The sequence below is a fragment of the Peromyscus maniculatus genome, chromosome 20 (assembly GCF_049852395.1).
Source record: "Peromyscus maniculatus bairdii isolate BWxNUB_F1_BW_parent chromosome 20, HU_Pman_BW_mat_3.1, whole genome shotgun sequence".
Classification (NCBI taxonomy): Eukaryota; Metazoa; Chordata; class Mammalia; order Rodentia; family Cricetidae; genus Peromyscus; species Peromyscus maniculatus.
The window spans coordinates 21434022-21454385 of record NC_134871.1 but is presented as its reverse complement, the minus strand read 5'-3'; the positions used below and the strand labels follow the sequence as shown (position 1 = coordinate 21454385).

The 20364-nt window shown below is 44.2% G+C and overlaps 1 protein-coding gene across 5 annotated transcripts; it reads left to right on the top strand.

Annotated features, from left to right (window-relative positions):
• Positions 1 to 8010: 8010 nt before the first annotated feature.
• LOC143269727 (uncharacterized) lies at positions 8011 to 11191 on the top strand. 5 transcript variants are annotated; one of them, XR_013046354.1, is made up of 3 exons: positions 8241 to 8415; positions 9247 to 9633; positions 9979 to 11191. XR_013046354.1 is itself a non-coding variant. In XM_076555816.1 (2 exons), the coding sequence occupies exons 1-2, from the start codon at positions 8074 to 8076 to the stop codon at positions 10079 to 10081; spliced, it is 264 nt and encodes an 87-aa protein (XP_076411931.1). In that variant the 5' UTR covers positions 8011 to 8073; the 3' UTR covers positions 10082 to 11191. The 5 variants fall into 5 exon arrangements, 3 of the variants coding, with proteins under 3 accessions (XP_076411931.1, XP_076411932.1, XP_076411929.1); XR_013046353.1 differs by having other exon boundaries at positions 9247 to 9688; XM_076555816.1 differs by lacking the exons at positions 8241 to 8415; positions 9247 to 9633 and adding an exon at positions 8011 to 8234.
• Positions 11192 to 20364: the final 9173 nt, after the last annotated feature.

Below are 20364 nucleotides of genomic sequence, written 5' to 3'. Positions count from 1 at the left end.
CTTCTGGAAAGGAGAGAACAGCATGGTCCCTATGCCCCACATTGGCCCAGGATGTCTGCAACAAAGGAAGCTGTGGCCAGAACTGCAAGAGGAAAAGGGCACTTCTGGGGGACTTTGGAGTTGGTCCAGTGGATAAAGTGCTCATGTGTAGGCATGTGGACCTGAGATCTGACCACCCTCAGAAAAACTGGGCATGGCAGGTGTCGGCAGCAGTAAGTTTGCTGCCTTAATTTTAAATGCCCTTTTTTGTCCTGTCCCAGTTAAGTTGTTTGTGTGAAAAATGCGCAGTTGGGTTCCGGAGGGTACTGGGGATCAGTTCCCCTGTGGTTTTTCCTGTTTGGAAAACAGTGTCTAGCTTGTCTCTGGATACAGAGTAGCCATTCCTTGGCCCCTGCTGTTAGAAGGGTATATAAGCCCATGTTGGTATGAATAAAGAGAGCTGCTTCCCTGACGAATTGAAACTGGGTGTCTAGAGTGCTGTTTAACCTCGGCGTCCCTCGCCAGATTTCGTGCTCCAGCTTTGCGGGCCGCAGCAGGCAGGTTTGTCTGTAATCCCCTATACCTGCAGTTCTTAACTTGTGGGTTGTTACCCCTTTGAGGGTGAACGACCCTTTCATAGAGGTTGCCTATCAAATATCCTGCACATCAGATATTTACATTATGGTCCACAACAATAAAAAACTACAATTATGAAGTAGCAACAAAGAAAATAATTTCATGGTTGGGGTTACTACAACATGTAGAACTGTATTAAGGGTTACAGAATTAGAAAGATTGAGAACCACTGTCCTACATGGTTTGTGTGTTGGGGTGTAGGGGTTCTGATGCAGATAAGCTTGCAAGCTTCAGGTTCAGGGAGTGAGATTCTATCTAAGAAAATGAGGTGGAGAGTGACTGAGGAAGACATCTATTTTTTTTTTTTGTTTAGCAAACACACACACACACACACACACAGCCTCTAAAAGACAAAACCCAAAATCACAGTGACATTATCTTCATGAAAGGTATAAAAACATGTCCACCAGCCTATAAAGCTAGAGTTGTTACTCTCATTATCATAATAACATTTAAAAAGCTAGAGTAAACTCAACAAACAGCTATGATCCTTTGAGCAGCAAATGAAATTTTGCATTGATATTTGACTTACTGTGATTTGACCTTTAATCAAGTCATATTAATAACATCACTGTGTATACTTAGAAATAGTGGGGCATAGGGAAGGGGCAGATGACTAGAATAGAAATTCCGATGTATTTGTTGTATACATGCCCAACTTTCTCCTGGGCTAGCATTCCTAGGTATGTGTTGTGAAGAATATGTTTTCAATGAAAAAAGTGGGAACATAATGCAGGCCCTACATATTTTCTTCAGAGGTAAACACACTATCATCTAAAGGAACTTCAGGTCCATATAGACTGTAAAGTGACCTTCATGAGCTTTGGTTGGCATTGCTAGTCCTGCAGGTTTCTTCTCATGACTGGCCGTGGGGCCTGTGTCTTACATCTAAGAAACAGAATATGTCAAAGGATCTATTATGACTCTGCTTGACTGGGCCCTATTATAGAAGGCCCGTTGTCAGCAGACTCTATAGACTCTTCCCTAGATGTAACATGCTTGGTATTATGATTTCATACTTTCATCATTATTTCTGGTTTTTTTTATTTGAATAAATATAATTCTTTAATTTATTTTAGTACTAGATATTGAATCCAGGTCCTGGTCCATGGTAAGCTTACACTCTGCCACCAACCAATATTCCTAACTACATTTCCATCTTACATGAAAGGATTGGCACAGGCTCAGGACCCCCTGGACCAAGTTCTCAGCACAAAGGAAGTTTATTTGCCCCAAAGAGACAAAGGGCAGGGAATAAAAGACAAAGACAGGAGACAGAGGACAAGGGAAAGGGGTAGGAATAAGGGGGAGAGGGAAGAGATATTTGTCCCTGAGGGGAACAAAGGACTGCCTCTGTACAAGAAAGGAGACAGATGTGGCCCATAGGAAAACGGCAGTTTATAAACGTGTTAAGGGGAAATCCTGTGTTGGGATGAGGTGTTTCATTTTCATTGGACGTATTAACTAGGAGAGCCAACGGCAGTTTTTCATTGCTGGACTTCAGTACTTTGTTTGACAGGTGGACCTTGGTAGTCAGCCTCAGGAGGAGGAAGTGGCTAAATAAGGGAAGAGACCTTGGGGGCTAGCTTTAGGAATGTAATCTAGCAGTTTTCAGCAAGGCAGAGGGAATGGGGGAGAAGGACAAGGCCTGCCAGAGCCATGTTTGCCAGGCTCGGGCTAGCTAGAGTCCCTTCCATATTCATCCTATTTATTTTATATTTTATAATTTTTAAGTTGAAAATCATAACTTTGCCATCTTTAATGATATACTTATAAATGTACATTCTTCTGTACTGTGTTGTATCTAATGAATCATTTCCCTGAAAGGGTATGAGAAAAATTGAGTATTTAACTTCTTAAATTCAATCTATTTCTTTCTGTGGGATTTCATCTTACAGCCTAGGGCTTGGGTCTCCATACAATTAATAACACACTTAGCATTTCAGCTTAAAAAGTACTATATTCTATTATGTATATAATTTATAACCATTCATAGGAAATTCACATTTCATTTTTGATTGTACTAAATTATTGTTATGTAATAGACTTTTCCTGGGAAGACTAAACATACACACATCTACTGATCCTGAATGGAGAGTCCATGAGAGACCAAAGTACAGACAATACTGAAGTTCAATTCGGTGAACCATTGAGCTTTATTGAGGTTACTTATAGAAATGTGGTTGAGGGGTTACTTACAGAAATGACTCAGAGACATCCTCATCATCAGAGCCCTCCCTAGCTCATGAAAGCTGCAAACCTGGAGTTCACTGAACAACTTGCAGGGAGCTACACAGGGTGGAGTCTATCTTTTTCTGGTGGCTCAGTCTAAGCCTTTTCTGGGTAACTCAGTTGGTTTATGCGTCTTTCAGGCTGTTTGGTGTGTCTGCTTCTTCCAGGACGCTGGGCTTGTCTGAGATTAACTCTCAACAACCTTTATTGTTTTATTTTGAGGAGGGAGGAACCCAGTGAGTCTGGTCAGTTTCAGGGACTTCCTGAAGCTCTTTTGAGTGGTTTACTTCCTGACATAATGAACTTCCCTGTAGGATACAATGTTTCTATCTCAGCAAAAAACTGGTACCCAACACATAAGAAACCAGATAGATTTAACAGGAAACATGGATGAATTGTATATCCTTGAATCTTCATGCCACTAACAGTTTTCATTTAATTTGCGTTAATAGCACTGTATAAATCACTGGTACATGCATGTGCAGTATGCCTTCTTCCCATTTCACCTAGCAGTTATTTTTGTTGACAATCTAAAGCAAGACTGTTTTTACTTGTAGGTGATCCCCCCACTGTCCAGATACTTGAAATATTCATTACTTATGCATAAAATTCAATAAATTTGCTAAGATATTACTGAATATTACTTGGCTCTTTAATATACTTTATCAGTATGATAAGACCCATTAATCTATAGTTTCAGATTCTCATTCTGTTCAGGAACATTGCATTCCATTTTATCTTGGAATTTGTGTCAGTCACATCTGTTCCTTTTTCATATTGCATGGCTATTATCTCAGTGACAGGTTTCCATTATTTTCTATAATTTGGATTATCGTCTTTTCAATCACATTCTTTGAATGGTGTAGTCTCAAATCTGTTCCCCAATCAGAAACTTTACCATCATTGCTTCCCCCACACTTTCAGCATAATTTTAAGATCATAACTGCCTATTTCCCTTTTGTTTCAACCTGTTCACTTGTCATCTTATTGGCTATTTTACAGAGTTACTACTAGTAAAACTTTCCTTTAAGAAGATGGATTTATTTAACCTATCTCCTATTATCTGGGGAATGGGATCATGGGATGATTTTTTTTTTTAATCAAACACTCCGAGTCTACTACATTATGCTTCTTTTCATTTATATTCTATTCATTCTGCACACCAAACAGAGACACACATAGCTGCCTCCCTTCCTGGTATCCACGTGAATTCTCTTGGTTTTATGTCCATGTTTGTTTCATTTACTGTAAAGATGCTAAGGTGAGAAGGAAGGTTGAAGAATCGTGCTCAGCCACAATCAGGATGCTAACTCTGTTTTACATCCTAATATGTCCGTTGGTTCAGAGGGAGGGTCTGAGGGCTCCTAAGCGATGTGGCTGCCTCCTTGTTTTGTTCTTATTGCCATCACCGCTTCTCAGCTACAATATAGCCAGTCTTGATGGTCCACTGATGGGCCTGTAGGAGCAGCAATTCCAAGTAAGATCTTCATATTCCCTCACTCCAACTGCTAACCAGATGTTTTGTTGAAAAATGACATGGCAGATCTGTAGTAGGAAGGTTTCTCTGGTCCCGCCCAGCCCTGCAGCTGCTTATAAAATAATCATTCAGAAGCTTAATATTATTTACAAACTGTATGGTCTATGGCAGGCTTCTTGCTAGCTAGCTTTTATATCTTAAATTAACTTATTTCTATTAATCTGTGTTTTGCCATGTGTTCCGTGGCTTACCAGTCTGCTGGCATGTTATTCCTTGGGCAGCAGGCTGGCATCCCTTTAGACTCTGCCTTTCTCTTTCCTGTCTCTCTCTCTCCTTGGATTTCCCGCCTGCCTTTAAGCTGCCTTGCCTTAGGCCAAAGCATTTTATTTACCAACCACTGGTAACAACATATATTCACAGCATACAGAAAGACACTCATCCAGCACAGATCCAGCAACATTTTCTAAATGTATGGAGCTTACCCGTGATGAGTGCATATCCTTGATGGAGAAATGATCAAACAAAAATGGCTATAATTTGAATTAGGAAAAAAAATAGACAAATGGGCAAAACCCTTGTTTTGAAGACATAAAAGAATTCAGAGCATTCTTGTAAGATATCTTTCAATTATTATTTATTTGAGGTAAAATAATGAGGATGAGATATACTTTAGGATGTCTGTTATAGAACTATTATAAAAGTGGTAAATACCTGAACAACAAAAAGGATAGCTTAGGGTTTCTATTTTACGTGATGCCTCAGTTCAACTTTATTATTTTTCAGTTGCCAGGATAAGCTCATCACAGCTTTCACCTATTAAAGGATACTCTAATATCTAACATATCATTATTTTATGCAGATGACAATTCAATTCCCAATGTGCTAAATTAATTAAAGTTCTCAGAAAAGAATAAAGACTATTTGGAAGACCTTACATTGAATAATGAAATCATTTGAAACTTTCTCTATGCAAGAAGACAAAAGTCTGTATCCAAACTTAAGACTCTCTGTCTCACTTGGGCCAAGTAAAAAACAGTTTTGTAAATATTTGGAATTATCTGATAAATGATTAATCCAGTCTTTCTGGTTGAGAATGCTTCCTAAGACTTGAATGGCAGGAAATTATTGCTGATGAAAATATTTTTAATAATTCCTTTCCTTTTTTTTTTTCTTTTTGACAGATAAACTACTCAATAAAGCAAATACCTAGAAGTTAGAAATCAGACTTAGTGTTTGCCAAAAAGAGAAATGTCAGGCTAATCACAGTTTTCTCTTTTTTTGTCTTTGTTTTGTTTGTTTGTTTGTTTGTTTGTTTAAGAAGTTACTAGAAAGGCTTATAATTTAAATATCATCTGATGGTGGAAAGAAATGCCAGTTCTATATTCTTTTCATAAAGAACAAAAGATGTATTTCTTTTTAAATTTTGAGCTCTTTTCTGTTTCCCAGCAATAGAGTAACATCCTTTATATTAAGAATGCAAATATGTCCATTCCTATGTCTAGACCAGTGGTTTCTCAATCTTTCTAATGCTGTGACCCTTTAATACAGTTCCTCATGCTATGGTGAACCCCAACCATTGAAAGACCCCCGCTCCATTATGAGGACATGGGGCTTTGGGCCAATGAAATGCGCCCCCCCCCCCTATAACTTGGCCTTAGAAACGCCATTCTGCAGGAATCAGAAAAACAGGAGTTCACAGCCATAGCCAGCTACCCGGCCTTGACAGAGATAGCTATGGCCAGCCTTGAGAGAGATAACTGTGGTCAGCAGCCTTGGGAGTAAGACAGTTGATATTTTATGGCGGGCCCCTGGCCTTGAGGAATAAGCAGCTGGCCTGGACAAGGCCAAATCAGCCACACACATATGACCCCAAGTTCACCCTGGCCTTCTTTGAAACAACCAATAGGGACCCTGTAACTATGCTTCTCGCTTCTGTAACCGCGCCTCTGCCCCTGGGATCCCATAAAAAGTCCCCCTTGCCCTAGGAAAGCGCGCAAGTCCTCCAAGGGACTTCGCCCCAGGTACCTGGTCTAAATAAACCCTCTTGCTTTTGCATCTGATCTGTGGTTTCGGTGTGTTCCTTGGGTTTGGGGTCTCTCCCGGAGAAAGATCTCAGCCGGGGGTCTTTCATTTGGTGGCCCGTACGGGGATTGAGACCCCTCCCTGGAACCACCGACCCACCATCAGGAGGTAAGCCGGCCGGCCTTGATTTATGTCATCCCTGTCCAGTCTGAGGGTTGTCTGTTTGTCTGAATGTTAAATGTTGTTTATTTGTCTCCGCGCCTGCGTCTGATAATCTGTCTGTGTCAGTGGATCTGAAAGGGGGGACCGACGGGTCTGGACTTCGCCGCTGAACCCTAGGAGACGTCCTAGGGAAATCTGAAACCCTGGAAGGGGGAATCTGTAGTGCCTTCTGAGGCACGGTCTGAAGTGCCCTCTGAGGCACGATCTGTAGTGCCCTCTGTGGCACGGTCTGAAGACCCCTCCGGGGGCACGGTTTAAAGACCCCTCCGGGGGCACGGTTTTTCTGGTTTTGCTTTCGGTTTGGAACCGAAGCCGCGCAGCGCGTGTCAGTGTTATTTGTATTGGTCTGTCGTTTTTTTGTTTTCTGTTTAACCGTTCTCCTCCTAAAAACAGCCATAGGACAGACTGTCATCACCCCCTTGAGCCTCATGCTTAAACACTGGTCAGACGTAAAGAAAGACACGAGCCAACAACAAAGGAGTCGTAATCAAGAAAAAAAAAATAGATCACTCTTTGCGAGGCCGATTGGGTTAAAATGGATGTAGGATGGCCTCGTCAGGAAACCTTTAACCTCAGTCTTATTTCACAGGTGGAAAAAAAAAAAAAAGTTTTTGCTTCCAGTCCCCATGGCCACCCGGACCAGGTCCCATACATTGCCATGTGGAGACTCCTGACAACAGAACCTCCCCCATGGGTTAAGCCGTTTCTCTTCCCCTCAGCCCCCCGGCGGCAGCAGCGCTCGCCGAATCCCGGAGCCGAGGAAGCCAGATCGGCGGATCCCTCCCACTCCCTGTTCCTCCCTAACCCCACACCAGCAAGTCTTTTCCTCTCCCCGCGGGCCGCTGCTCCGGCGCAGGCGGGCGCGCGGGCAGGCTTGCAGGCGGGTGCGGGAAAAGGAAACGCGCAGGCGGGGCTGCCGGGAAGCTAGGGCGCCGGGACGCCCCCTGCCCAGTCCCCGCAGGCCGTCAGCGGTGATGGCGGTGGCGGCGGCGGGTGCCGGAGCTCCCCGCGCCTCCTCCCGTCCGCGCGGCCGCGGCGCGGTCGCGGGGGTCCGGGACGGCGCTGGGGGGGGCTCCCCTCACTCCCCGCTCTCCCCGGCTGTCCATGTCTCCCGTGCGGGCGGAGGAGTCCGCCCCGCCGGGCCGTGGTTTTCCGCGTGGCGCCTAACAGCGGACTTGGAGCTGGTGCAGACCAGGGGAATCTGATCGCGGAGGCCCGGGGCGGCGCGGACATGGGCACCAAGCAGAGTGGCCCCGCCGCCAACGGCCGCACCCGCGCCTACTCGGGCTCGGACCTGCCCTCCGGCGGCGCGCGCGCGCGCGCGGCGGCCCCCGGCGCGGCTGGCCGGGACCCGGGCGGCAGAGGCCCGCGGCGGCACAGGCGGGGCCAGGGGCGGGGCCGGCGACCAGCCGGACCCGGGCGGCGGGGAGCCAGCGGCGGCGCAGGTGGCCTCGGTCCCGGCAACGCCCCACAGCCGCTCGCTCGGAGGGGCGGTGGATAGCGCGATGGGCGGCCGAGCGGCACAGTCGGCAGCGGCGGCGCAGGCGGACACGGGATGTGGCAGGGACACGCAGGCGGGGCCGGGGATGGGGTCGGCGAGGGACCGCCCCCTGGCCGGCGACCCACAGCGATGTGCCACGACCGGCTCCGGCCCAATATGGGGAAGGTGACTAGGGGGCGGCGTCACCCATGGACGCCGAGTCACCCCGCCCCGAGTGTTACAACCCCCCCGACAGCGCCGGAGGGACCGGCGGCTCCTGCAGCGGCCCCCAAACAGCGGAGGATGAGTTCCTGCTTCCTCCCCAATTGCCGGTCGCCTACGAAGAAGGCGGGACAAAGCAGCGAAGGTAGGGAACACCTACATCTCTGGCCAGTTGCTCTTAGCGGGTCTCCAGGGGCTCTAACCCCCTACCGATTGGGCTCAGGTTACCAGAAAGAGACGCCGGCAGCGCGTTTTTAAAAAAAGGACTTAGAGAAACACAGAAAAAGAAAAAAAAAAAAAAAAAAAAACAAACAAACAAAAAAAAGTCCTGGCCACTGTAAGGTCTCAGGGACAGGTCAGAGAGGGAGTTAGAAAGTTAGGACGGGAGATCAAAAAAGAACACTGCTTGACAAAGATAAAGTGCTTACTGTAAACAGAGAGGACATTGGGCTCGTGACTGATCAAAAAAAAAAAGCCTCAAGGGTCTCGGAGACCTAAGCCAAGGGTCCTCAATCTGGAGGATTGGGGAGGTCAAGGCCAGGAGACCCCCTCCCCCCGACCTAGGATAACTCTCAAGATTAGGGGGCAGCCAGTGACCTTCCTAGTGGACACCGGGGCTCAACATTCAGTCCTGACCCATACCGGAGGCCCTCTTAGTGACCGCACAGCTTTGGTCCAGGGGGCCACAGGTAACAGGAGATATCGAAGGACCACCGAGAAAAAGGTTCAGCTGACATCTGGACAGGACCCAAAGGGACCCCCCTACAAGTCCTAGCCCTTTAAACTGTTCGTGGACGAGAACTCAGGCTTTGCAAAAGAAATGTTGATACAGAGACTGGGGCCATGAAAGCCCGGTAGCTGCAGGATGGCCCGCCCCCCTGTCTACATGTGGTAGCCATTGCTGTTTTGCTCAAGGATGCAGGGAAACTGACTTTGGGACAGCCATTAACTGTGTTATCCTCCCATGCGGTAAAAGCTCTGGTCCAGCAGCCCTCAGATCGAATGGTGTGCAGACCAGTTGTCTCCCTCAACCCCGCAACCCTGCTGCCTGGTTCATGGATGGGAACAGCTTCCTCCAAGAAAGAGAACGGAGGACTGGAGCAGCCGTCACCACCGAATCGGAGATAGTTTGGACCTCACCACTGCCACCTGGAACATCGGCCCAAAAGGCAGAGCTGATCGCGCTGACCCAGGCCCTCCGGATGGCGGAAGCCCGGAGGACCAGGAACTAACAAAGAAAATGGGGGCGAAATAAAGCCCCGAGCGACACGCTTACATCATAGATGGACAGAGGCCTTGCCTACCAAGAAAAAAAGACCACTAACGTGGTAACCAAAAAACTCCTAGATGACATCTTTCCCAGGTATGGAATACCCCAGATATTGGGGTCAGACAATGGGCCCGCCTTCGTCTCCCAGGTAAGTCAGGAGGTGGCCAGGCTACGGGGGATCGATTGGAAACTTCATTGTGCATACAGCCCCCAGAGCTCAGGACAGGTAGAACGTGCAAATAAAACCATTAAGGAGACTTTAACCAAATTAACGCTTGCAACTGGCACTAGAGATTGGGTGCTCCTACTCCCCCTAGCCCTTTACCGAGCCCGGAACACTCCTGGGCCTCATGGCCTAACCCCGTTCGAGATCATGTATGGGGCTCCCCCACCAATTGTAAATTTCCTTTACTCTGATATCTCCTCTTTTGCCACTAGCCCTCCAATTGATGCAAAAGACGGTGCAAAAACCCCTGCCTGCCGGGAGCAACTGAACCGCCCGGTGATGCCTCACCCATTCAAGATTGGGGACTCTGTCTAGGTCCGACGCCATCAATCCAGGAACCTAGAGCCGAGGTTGACGGGACAGCGGCTTGGGTCCACACGTCACATGTAAAGACTGCCAAGGAACCCGACGAAGCTGAGGGCACCGAGACATCTAGTTCAACGCTCTCCAAACCCACTAAAGATAAGACTCACCCGGGGGTCCCCTTGATCCCCCTAATAGTCCTCCTGACATAAGGAGGGACATCACCAGAGAGCCTGTTTCCCTGACGCTGGCCCTGTTACTGGAAAAAATTACCATAAACAAAATAGCTGCTGGGGTAGATACAGGGACTGCAGCCCTTATGGAGACCGGCCAATTCAGACAGCTCCAAGTAGCCATGCTCAACAAAAATGATTTAAAAGATAGTTCCAAAGGTCACCGTGGTTTATGACCCTTGTCTCCACCATTATGGGCCCCCTAATCGTCCTCCTGCTCATTTTATTGTTTGGGTCATACATCCTCAACAGATTGGTGCAATTCATCAAGGATAAGGTTTCTGTTGCCCAGGCTTTGATCCTAACCAAACAATATCAGAGGCTCAGACAGTCAGAGATAGAGCTAACCCCTTATTCTCCATCCTAAAATGAAAGATTTCATTTGGTACAAAAGAAAATGGGGGAATGAAAGACCCCCGCTCCATTATGAGGACATGGGGCTTTGGGCCAATGAAATGCGCCCCCCCCCCCTATAACTTGGCCTTAGAAACGCCATTCTGCAGGAATCAGAAAAACAGGAGTTCACAGCCATAGCCAGCTACCCGGCCTTGACAGAGATAGCTATGGCCAGCCTTGAGAGAGATAACTGTGGTCAGCAGCCTTGGGAGTAAGACAGTTGATATTTTATGGCGGGCCCCTGGCCTTGAGGAATAAGCAGCTGGCCTGGACAAGGCCAAATCAGCCACACACATATGACCCCAAGTTCACCCTGGCCTTCTTTGAAACAACCAATAGGGACCCTGTAACTATGCTTCTCGCTTCTGTAACCGCGCCTCTGCCCCTGGGATCCCATAAAAAGTCCCCCTTGCCCTAGGAAAGCGCGCAAGTCCTCCAAGAGACTTCGCCCCAGGTACCTGGTCTAAATAAACCCTCTTGCTTTTGCATCTGATCTGTGGTTTCGGTGTGTTCCTTGGGTTTGGGGTCTCTCCCGGAGAAAGATCTCAGCCGGGGGTCTTTCACCATAAAATTATTTTCGTTGCTATTTCATAACTGTCATTTTGCTACTGTTCTGAATTGTAATGTAAATGTCTTTGTTTTCTGATGGTCTTAGGTGACCCCTGTGAAAGGGTCATTTGACAACCCCATGTGGTTGAGAACCACTAGTCTGGATTGTTACTGGTTTGTAGAAGTAAAATGTGCAGGTCAACCACTTGCTGAAGAAAAGATAAGGAAAGATTGAGATATCACATTTCTGGTTTGATTGACAGAAACTATCTTTGAAGACAATTCTCAATCATAGTGACAAGCGGTTGATTTTCTACATTAGAATCTTGCCATTTCTCTAACCACCCACCATCCCCTCTCTTTCTCTCTCTTTCCTTTTTAACAGATCTTGCCTACAGTTTATTTGTAAAAACAACATAGGGCTCTAGCCCTTTGCAAATACTGTGTAGGTGTGTCACAGCAGTCCATCTGTCTCCATATTCGCAAATAGAAGTTTTTTATACGGGGCCTTCACAGGGGCCAGAGATGGAACTAACGCCTGGGCCTCAGCTGGAGCTACGGACTTGGTTTTGGTTTGAATCTTGGCTTTTGGCTGGCAGAGCGTAGAACTTGGCCGTACAGCTTCAAGTCCACTTCCTAGGCTTGAAGCGATCCATGAAAGCAGCAAGGCTGAGTTTGGAGTTGGGTGTCATTGGCATCATGGCCTTACCTACCCTGGGCTTCACGAGGCCTTGATGGTCTCTGCACGCGCGCTCACTGCCTCTGTGTCATCATTTCCCTGCGTCTTCTTCAGGCCTTTCCCTTGCTTCCCGGCAAAGCGCATGTTCCTTGGGAACTTGCTGCCGTTCGCCTTAAGAGATTCATATCTTTGTGGCCTGGCTTTCCTGACGCCGTTTCTGAGCCGTTTTCAGGATTGGTTGTGTGTGGTGTGCACAGTTCTTGGACTTGGCCATGTCTGCACTGTAAGCCGCGGCTCCCAAGGTGCCTGGGGACCAGAAGAGAAAGAGTAACATCTCTTTTAACTAGTGAATGTTTAATCCACCAGAACATGTTCCATATCAGTTAATGGGTATAAATGATGAAGCAAGCTCTGTGACCTTGGCGCTTCTGCTACTGAGGGTGCTGACTTAAGCTCACTGTCCAAAGTGGGACATTCATCCACTTGCCGGGTCTCTCTGCACTTCAGTGGCGACAGAATGATGTCAGGAACCAACAATCCCAGGTCTGTGGTGTTAAGCCATGACTCTCTAAGGTTAATCTCATGATTCTCAAATGAAAGAATCCACATGAAGTCCTCAGTGCAAAACTGACACGGAGAGATTTCTAAAGATCTTAGTTATCCTTATATATTAATATTATCAGTCAGACTATGAACATTATAAATTTCTCTCTTCCTAAATCAACATTCCTAAATACATCAGACAATAATGAGTTCTACTAACTATGGTCTCCAACATGTTGACTGATGTTCATTCATCTCTTTATCTAGTTTTTAAAAAGTAGATTTCTCCTTTTCTAGTATTTTCAAGTTTCTGCTTACCCCTGAGAAGCCCCTGGCTCCTCCCTTTTGATTCCTCCTCCACTCTTTCTAAAGTTAAGTATATTTATCTTTATATTGGTTTTGAACTGGATGTTCCCTGCCTCTTGTGGCTTCTCTCCAGATCTTCTGAATTTCATATTTGAAGCAGCACACAGAGGCAAACTCTTTTTCTGTGTATGCTTCAAATGTATATTTTCTTGTGTTTTTTGGAAATCAAGGTTTTGAATTAGTTCTCTGTCTAGAGGACACATTCAGTGGCTGTGAATTCAGGAAAGCTAAACAATGACTGCCATCTTCCCCTAGCAACTTGGGGTGGGTGTGGAAGCTGCTGCTGGGCTCCAAACAAGCATTGCCCAGTGGAGATACAAACCCAGTCTTGCCAGATAAACTTATTTTCAAAGAGAAAGCAGAATAATGAAAGCTTTTAGGAAACACACAAACATTTAAGTGTTAATTAATCTGTAAATACTGTATACTATCTCAAAATATGTATAAGGATTGCAAAATGGCGAAACACACAAGGTGATGGCAAACACCATTACACATTTTGTGAAACTTTAGCAGGATTCCCCTATGAGTCGGTAACAATGCTCAAAAAGTACTCACCGCCATGTTGACAAAGAGGGAGAGATCAAGCTCTGCTTATTACTTGATCAGCCCTTCCATTCAATGACATGGTTATCGCTAACATGCCCACTGGGAAAGCAACTCCCAGAATCCTTTGCAGTTTCAGTGAAACCAGTACCATTTCAATGGAACTAATGGATTCCTATATTCAGCCTATGTAAGGTTCTCCCATGTTTCTTTTCCTTTCTGGTTGGCTGGAATAGGGGCAAATTCTATGGTGTCAGGGCTCAAAGACCTCTTAAGACACCATGCCAGCCAGTTCACTGACATAGGCCTGTTATGTTAGCAACATTGACTGATGTGCTTCAGACAGTTTTACCCCAGTGGGCTTTTTTAATGCCAAATTGATTTTATTTTAAAGTTTATTAATTGTTTCTTATGCACAAGGGCTACCTATTTATTCCAGTATGAGACACTTTATCTGCCCTTTCACTTATCAGAGGAAATTCTAGTTTTTCATTACACATTCATCAGTTTCATCAGTTGATGAATACCTCGCCTGTTTCCATGCCCTAGCTATTGTGACTAAGAGCTGCTATGCACATGTACGATCATGTGTCTCAGAAGTAGGAAATAAAGTACTCTGAGTGTATGCCCAGAAGCTGGGTCATACTGTAGATCTATTTCTAGTCTTCTGAGAGACCACCGTGCTGATTTCCATAGCGGCCACACCAGTTTTCCTTCCCACCAACAGTGCATGAGAGTTCTGCTCTCCTCACATCCTCAGCAGCATTTGTTAGCAAATGACTCGGGAGCTAATTGGTGGTCCAGAAGAAAATATGCCACATCTCCCTTTTGGCCTCTATGGACAGCAGGTATGCATGTGATACTCATATACACAACTGCATACATACATACTTGAACACAAATAATACATACATATAAAATAAAATAAACAAATATAAAAAGAAAAGAAAGAAAATAGTGCTATTGTGTGCAAATTATACTTCCTAGCTGAACTAAATTATATGAAGTCTCTATAAGGTCAATGTTCCTTCCCACCACAGTAGAGTCAGTTCCCTGCCTGGAGCTTCTCAAGGTAGTTTTGTGGAAGGAAAGTAGATCTGTTTAATATCATATTCAAAGGGTCCATATATTTTTCCAAAATGGTCTTTTTGTGTATTATTATTATTACTTAAATTTCAGCACAAACTGTTGTCAATTGTCTTAGTTAGGGCCACTACTGCTGTGTTGAAATGCCATAACCAAAGCCACCTTATGGGGGCGTTTTCTCAATTGAGACCCCCCTCTCTGATGACTCCAGCTTGTGTCAAGTTGACATAAAAACAGCCAGCACAATGTGTAAATATTGGTGCTTTCATAGAAATTTAACACATGTATGTATGTAGAAGTACACACACACACACACACACACACACACACACACACACACACACACCATGCACGTCTGTGCTATCTTTGCTAAAGCGAGAAAGGCATCAATTCACCTGTATTGGAATCTTAGCAGCAGAAATGTGGACAGCTAAAAGTTGCAATCTCCAATCAGGCCTTTCCCATTGGACAGAAGTAAGTAGCCAGCACTCTGAACTCTGCAGAACAGTGCAGATTTTCCAAGTCTTTAGGGGATCTTTTTGATCTGAAAGAAAAATCTTTTAGACACAAATAACTCCCATAGGAATAAACCTTTGCTCCTGAAGTTGAGTGTCTTATTAATTCTTGTAAGTTTTAGAGTCTTCTAAGACCCATTCTGTGACACTGTCGTTCCCTGTTACTCAGGTCAGACTTAAGTGATATTACAGGTTCTGGGAGATTTTTAAATTTAAGTAATGTCTAGTTTAAAAACTTTTACTTTCTAAAGAAAGTCTGACTTTCAAATTGCATGGCAGTATCATGGGTAACGTCTCCTTTTTGATGAATGATGGAGACAATCTATACAGTCATTTGAGGGAACAAGCCTGCATATACCCAACTAACAAGGTGTATAATTAATTTATCCAAGGTGAAGACACTTTTCTGGTCTTTCCTGATGGACAAGTATTGTTTTTAAATGAAAAAAAAGAAAGAAAGAAACAAGGAGGACATGACTGCTCCCAGGTATGGTGGAGGAGGTTTATTGTAGAGGAAGAGCACAGCCAGAGGCAGAGACATCAGAGTCCAGTGTGAACGTGGCCAGACTGAGCCAGGACATGCGAGGAGAGATGGGACGGGAGATCCAGAGAGGAGCAGGAGACCAAGAGGGCCTCCTAGACCAAGAAACTGGCCACGAGGCCAGGAGGGTAAAGGGTAGACAGAAAGGCCAGGTAACCCAAACTGTTGCATTATACAGGAAGGGCAGCTGGGGAAGGGACGGCCAAGCCCCCAGGCTAGAGAAGTATAGGGCAGGGGGCTGGTATGGAAGCCAGAAGGACCTTGTAACAGGTGAGGACTGAGGGATGCTGGGAGAACCTGGTTGCCAAGCCGAGTTTGATACGTTCAATATCACCTCAGTTAGCCATTTGTTCTGGGTTTTCCACAGCCATATTTCCAAAGTGGTCACCTGAATAAAGTTACCACTCCGAGACAGGAACAAATGATCAAGGAACCTCCCAAAGAACCTAGGATCAGTTCTTCAGAGAAGTTTCTACAGTGTTGTTTTCTTAAATTTCTAATGTTTCACCAGAGTTGAAAGTGGCTTACACAAACATAAAATGAAAGAAATGGGAAAATAATTTAGGTTTCGGCACAAGCCTAAAACTTCAGCCAAACTGCCCATTCCCTCAATATATGCAAACCAACAGGTTGATCTGCAATCACTGAGAGGCACTCACAGCCGTTCCTATGGGTGGGACTACTTGTTACATCAGACAGGTGGATATCACTGTGAATGAAGCGTAGGTCTAATTTAACCATGTGCAGGTACAATACCATCATGAACTGATAATTTTAGTAGCCATTTGGGGCTAGCATTTACAATCCAGATGGCGGGGGGAAAAGTAAAGATATTTTATTACCTTGCAGAACTTTGCAGAGCTTCTAAAATGGCTACTCTGTGATAAGGTGTTATTAGCTTTGCATTTCAGAGTCACGGCAATGTAAATAAAATACCTTTTAAATGGAAATGACTTATTTTAAAATATATCAGGACTCAAGGAAAGTAATTGTAAGCTGCAAAGTAACTTGACAGTGTGATTCTGTTTAAAAAAAAAAAAAAGAAATGTTTTCCAAAAGCATCATGAAATATTTTTAAAAACCGAACCTTGGTTTATAGAGACAATGAAAAATAAGCCACACAAGTTATTTTCAACCAGGCATGTAGAAATTGTTGATGACTAGCCAACAGCTGAAGTATAGAAAAATGTAGAGCTAAAAAGGAGTAACTAAAATGTCTGGAGACCTCATGCCACAGTGGTCTTCGTGAATGGCGTCCATCCTAGAAGCCAGATACTGTTTCAGTGTACAGGAAAATAGTGCCTCTCAGCCCCGTGTCTTCTACTTTACAGGTAAGAGAATGGACACCAGCTGATCTGCGGGTGGAGATGACAGAGGGAAAAGCAGAATCAAGCTGCAGGTTCTTCTCCCCCCACTTATTGAAAATAGATTTTCCCCCTCACTTAATATATCCAGATTATGGTTTTCCTCCCTCTACTCCTCCCAGTTCCTCTCCACGTCCTCTCCAACCCAGATCTACTCCCTTTCTGTCTTTCATTAGAAAACAAAGCAGGCTTCTAAGGGATGATAAATAAAACAAAATATAATAAGATGAGACAAAAATGAACACACCAGAACACAAATAAACAGAAGGAAAATAGCCCAAGAAAAGGCACAAGAAAAAGAGACCCACTCTTTCGTATACTCAGGAATCCCATAAAAACAGCAAGCTGGAGGCCATAATATATATGCAAAGAACCTGTAGGTCAAAGCAGAGAAGAAAATGCATAAATAAAATAAAGTAATAAGGTTAAAAAGAAGAAAAAAAATTTTTCCATCATGACATTAGGAGACAAAGAACTTCCAAAGACACCATTGCCTTTTTCTCTTGCCCATCTACTGCTGCCATGAATCAAGCTGCAGTCTTGATCCATCTTTTTCTTCTAAAATGCAAACATACTCTCTATAAAGTTCCTCTCGAGCCATCCACAGAAGAAAGATCACACTATCCTTTGTGTTACATTCTGAACTTTTAAAGAGAGAATTCTTGCACTACATTGGAAAGAACATGTTTTCTATTACTTACCAGCTAAACTACCTTTGATCAAAGTAAGCTGTAATGAGTTTACGTCTATCAGAATACTCCAAATATTACATATACCTGTGTTATCTTTACAAGATCTAACATGAAATCCAGATGGGCTAAAATGGTCTTAAGAAGAATGAAAATGATCTTAGGCAACCAAGAACAAGTTTTTAAATCAAAATTTTGTTCACAAGCAGTAAATTATTTCCTTTTCTCAGTGATACAGCAGTCACAAGCCATTAACAAGTCATATTATACCTAATTTATTTAAGGAGTCTCAACTTCAATATCCAATTGAAAATTAAAATAATACAACATAACTCTTGATAAAGTAGGCAGCTCTTTGGCTGTGACTGGAGAGAGCTGCTACCAGATGACACTCTAAGCATGCTGTGGTAACCTCTTCTTTTTCAATGATCAAACGATCACATGAAGAGATGCCAGTGTATGGTGGATTCCATCAAGAAAGTCAGTTGGAAAGAGAAACCATCTTGTGAAAAACTGCCTCATGAGACATCAAATGGATATTCGAAACTTCCTGTAACAGTGGCGTTGAACCAAGTATGAAAAGATGGCCTGACCTGAAGAATGTTTTAGACTGTCAGTAATTAAACTTTATCAGTTAAATAAACTTGATTTAGTCACTCCCAGGAGACAATGATCATGACTTTGTCACAAAAAGCAAATGAGGATAAGACAAAGAGGTTTAAAACAATGAGGAGATTCAGTAATGCCCAAAGCAAGTTGTTATCAAATATAATGCAGGGTAAATAAAAAATTGGCCATCCCATAAAACATAATCATCAGTAATGTGTGTTATAGTCTAAAATGAATGAAGACTCTGAAGAAGGGTTAAATACATTCTTGATCTTTTTCTTAAGATCATGCACCTTACAATCCCACTGAAGCCCATAAAGACATTTTTCAGGTGTATGGTTCAGCCTGCCCCATCTATGATCTGCTGGAACACGTGAAGTGTCCTGACCCACAGACCCAAAGCTGTGGGATCTCCACGACACAGGGCACCAGCAGGATGTCCAGGAAGAGTCCTGGTGGGGGCCCAGCATCAAATGCAGAGTGGAGACCAGGGGCCTGGAACCAGACCAATGACTTTGCAATGAACACTGGCAAGCAGTGACGTATGGACAAAGGGGATACAGTGTGACTTCTTGGGTCGCATTGCAGCTTCCATTGTGATATTTTTAATTCTCCCCCTCCTTTTTAAAAAATATTTTTCTCTTATTTCCTTCATTTTTTGCTCTTGAAATTTGTTTTATTTGGAGGTGGGGTGTGCAGGGGTGGAAGGCAGATGTGAAGGGATGGGAAATGAATGGGATCAAGATACATGATGTGAAAAACACATAGAATAAATTTTATTTTACATTAAAAATGTCAAATATTAAAAAAGACATTTTAAGGGAACTAGATATGATCAATGAGATTATTATTATTAACGCATAGAGATGTCCAGTGTAAACAGGAACTTAGAGCTACAGAAAAGGAGAACAAATCCCCTGCCCTGGGCTTCTCACTTTCTGCTGCTCACCATTTCAAATCTGTGAAACATGCTGTATGCTGGGAGATTTGCTTCAGTGACTGTGAGGACAAGTCTGCAACAGTTTGAAATATTCTAAGAAAATAAAAATGAAAAAGAACCCAGCATATCGCCAGGCCAGTTTTGTCTTAGGTGCGCTTTACTGAGAAGAAATTTATCCATTGAATCCTATCTCAAATCCAGGTTTTTGGGTTCACCCTTGTAGTACTAGTACTCTGGAGGGTCATGTGTTCTAGGTCAGTCCAGGAAGGAACAAAACAAAGCCCCCCACACACACATGCACGCATGCACATGCACACGCACAAGCACGTGCGCGCGCGCGCACACACACACACAGGATAGGGGGATCTTAAAAGTATTAGCAAAAAGAAATGGAAGGTAGCATTTCAGCTTGGCCTATACACTATATCTTTTTCTATGACTGGCAATTGCAAAATTGGCACAATAAGGATCATATTATATGAAACCAGTATGGCAAAACTAACACTATTATCTTTATTATTTTTATTCTAACCTCTACCATCAATATAACAACATGCAAATCGTAGCCAATTCTCTGCGCTGTAACATTTGCTGTATACACCCTCAGCTGATTCTTACAATTACCCTAAAAGGAAGATAAGGTTTTTCTCATTTGTATCTCCACTGCCAAAAAAGGAAAATGCCCATAAGAGTGGTTAAGCAATTTGACTAGAGCGGCACAGCTCATAAATAATGAACCAAAGGTCCACTAAGGTCCTCTGAATCAAGCTGTGCCATGGGGTCACAGTAAAGGTAAAGAAAGAACTTGGTCATTTTCATCACAGTAACCATTTCTTTAAATGTCAGTACTTTTTCCCAAGGAATGAATAACAATCAAATACTCCCTAAGGAGTTCTGCAGAGGATTCCTGTTCCCACAGCTGTTGACCTGGCTGCACTGAACTCCTAATAAGCTAGGTATAATTGCTCCCTTCCTTCAGTTACACACTGGTTTGTAAAAGGGGAGTGGAGATGGCTTGCCCATCCTCCAGTTGCTTTTCCAATAACCAGTTCATCCTAAGTATGAAGCTTACAAGTCTGGGAAGTAGCAAGAACCTCTGGAAAGCAGAGTTAAGATGACATGGTCTTTCTAATTTAGCAGTGCTGTGCACTTCAACAGAAAAGAAATTTCAGAAAGGCAGAGCTGTAAGTACTTAACCCTAATGCTCAGTGACTTGTTGTCCTATGAGCTGGACTAAGG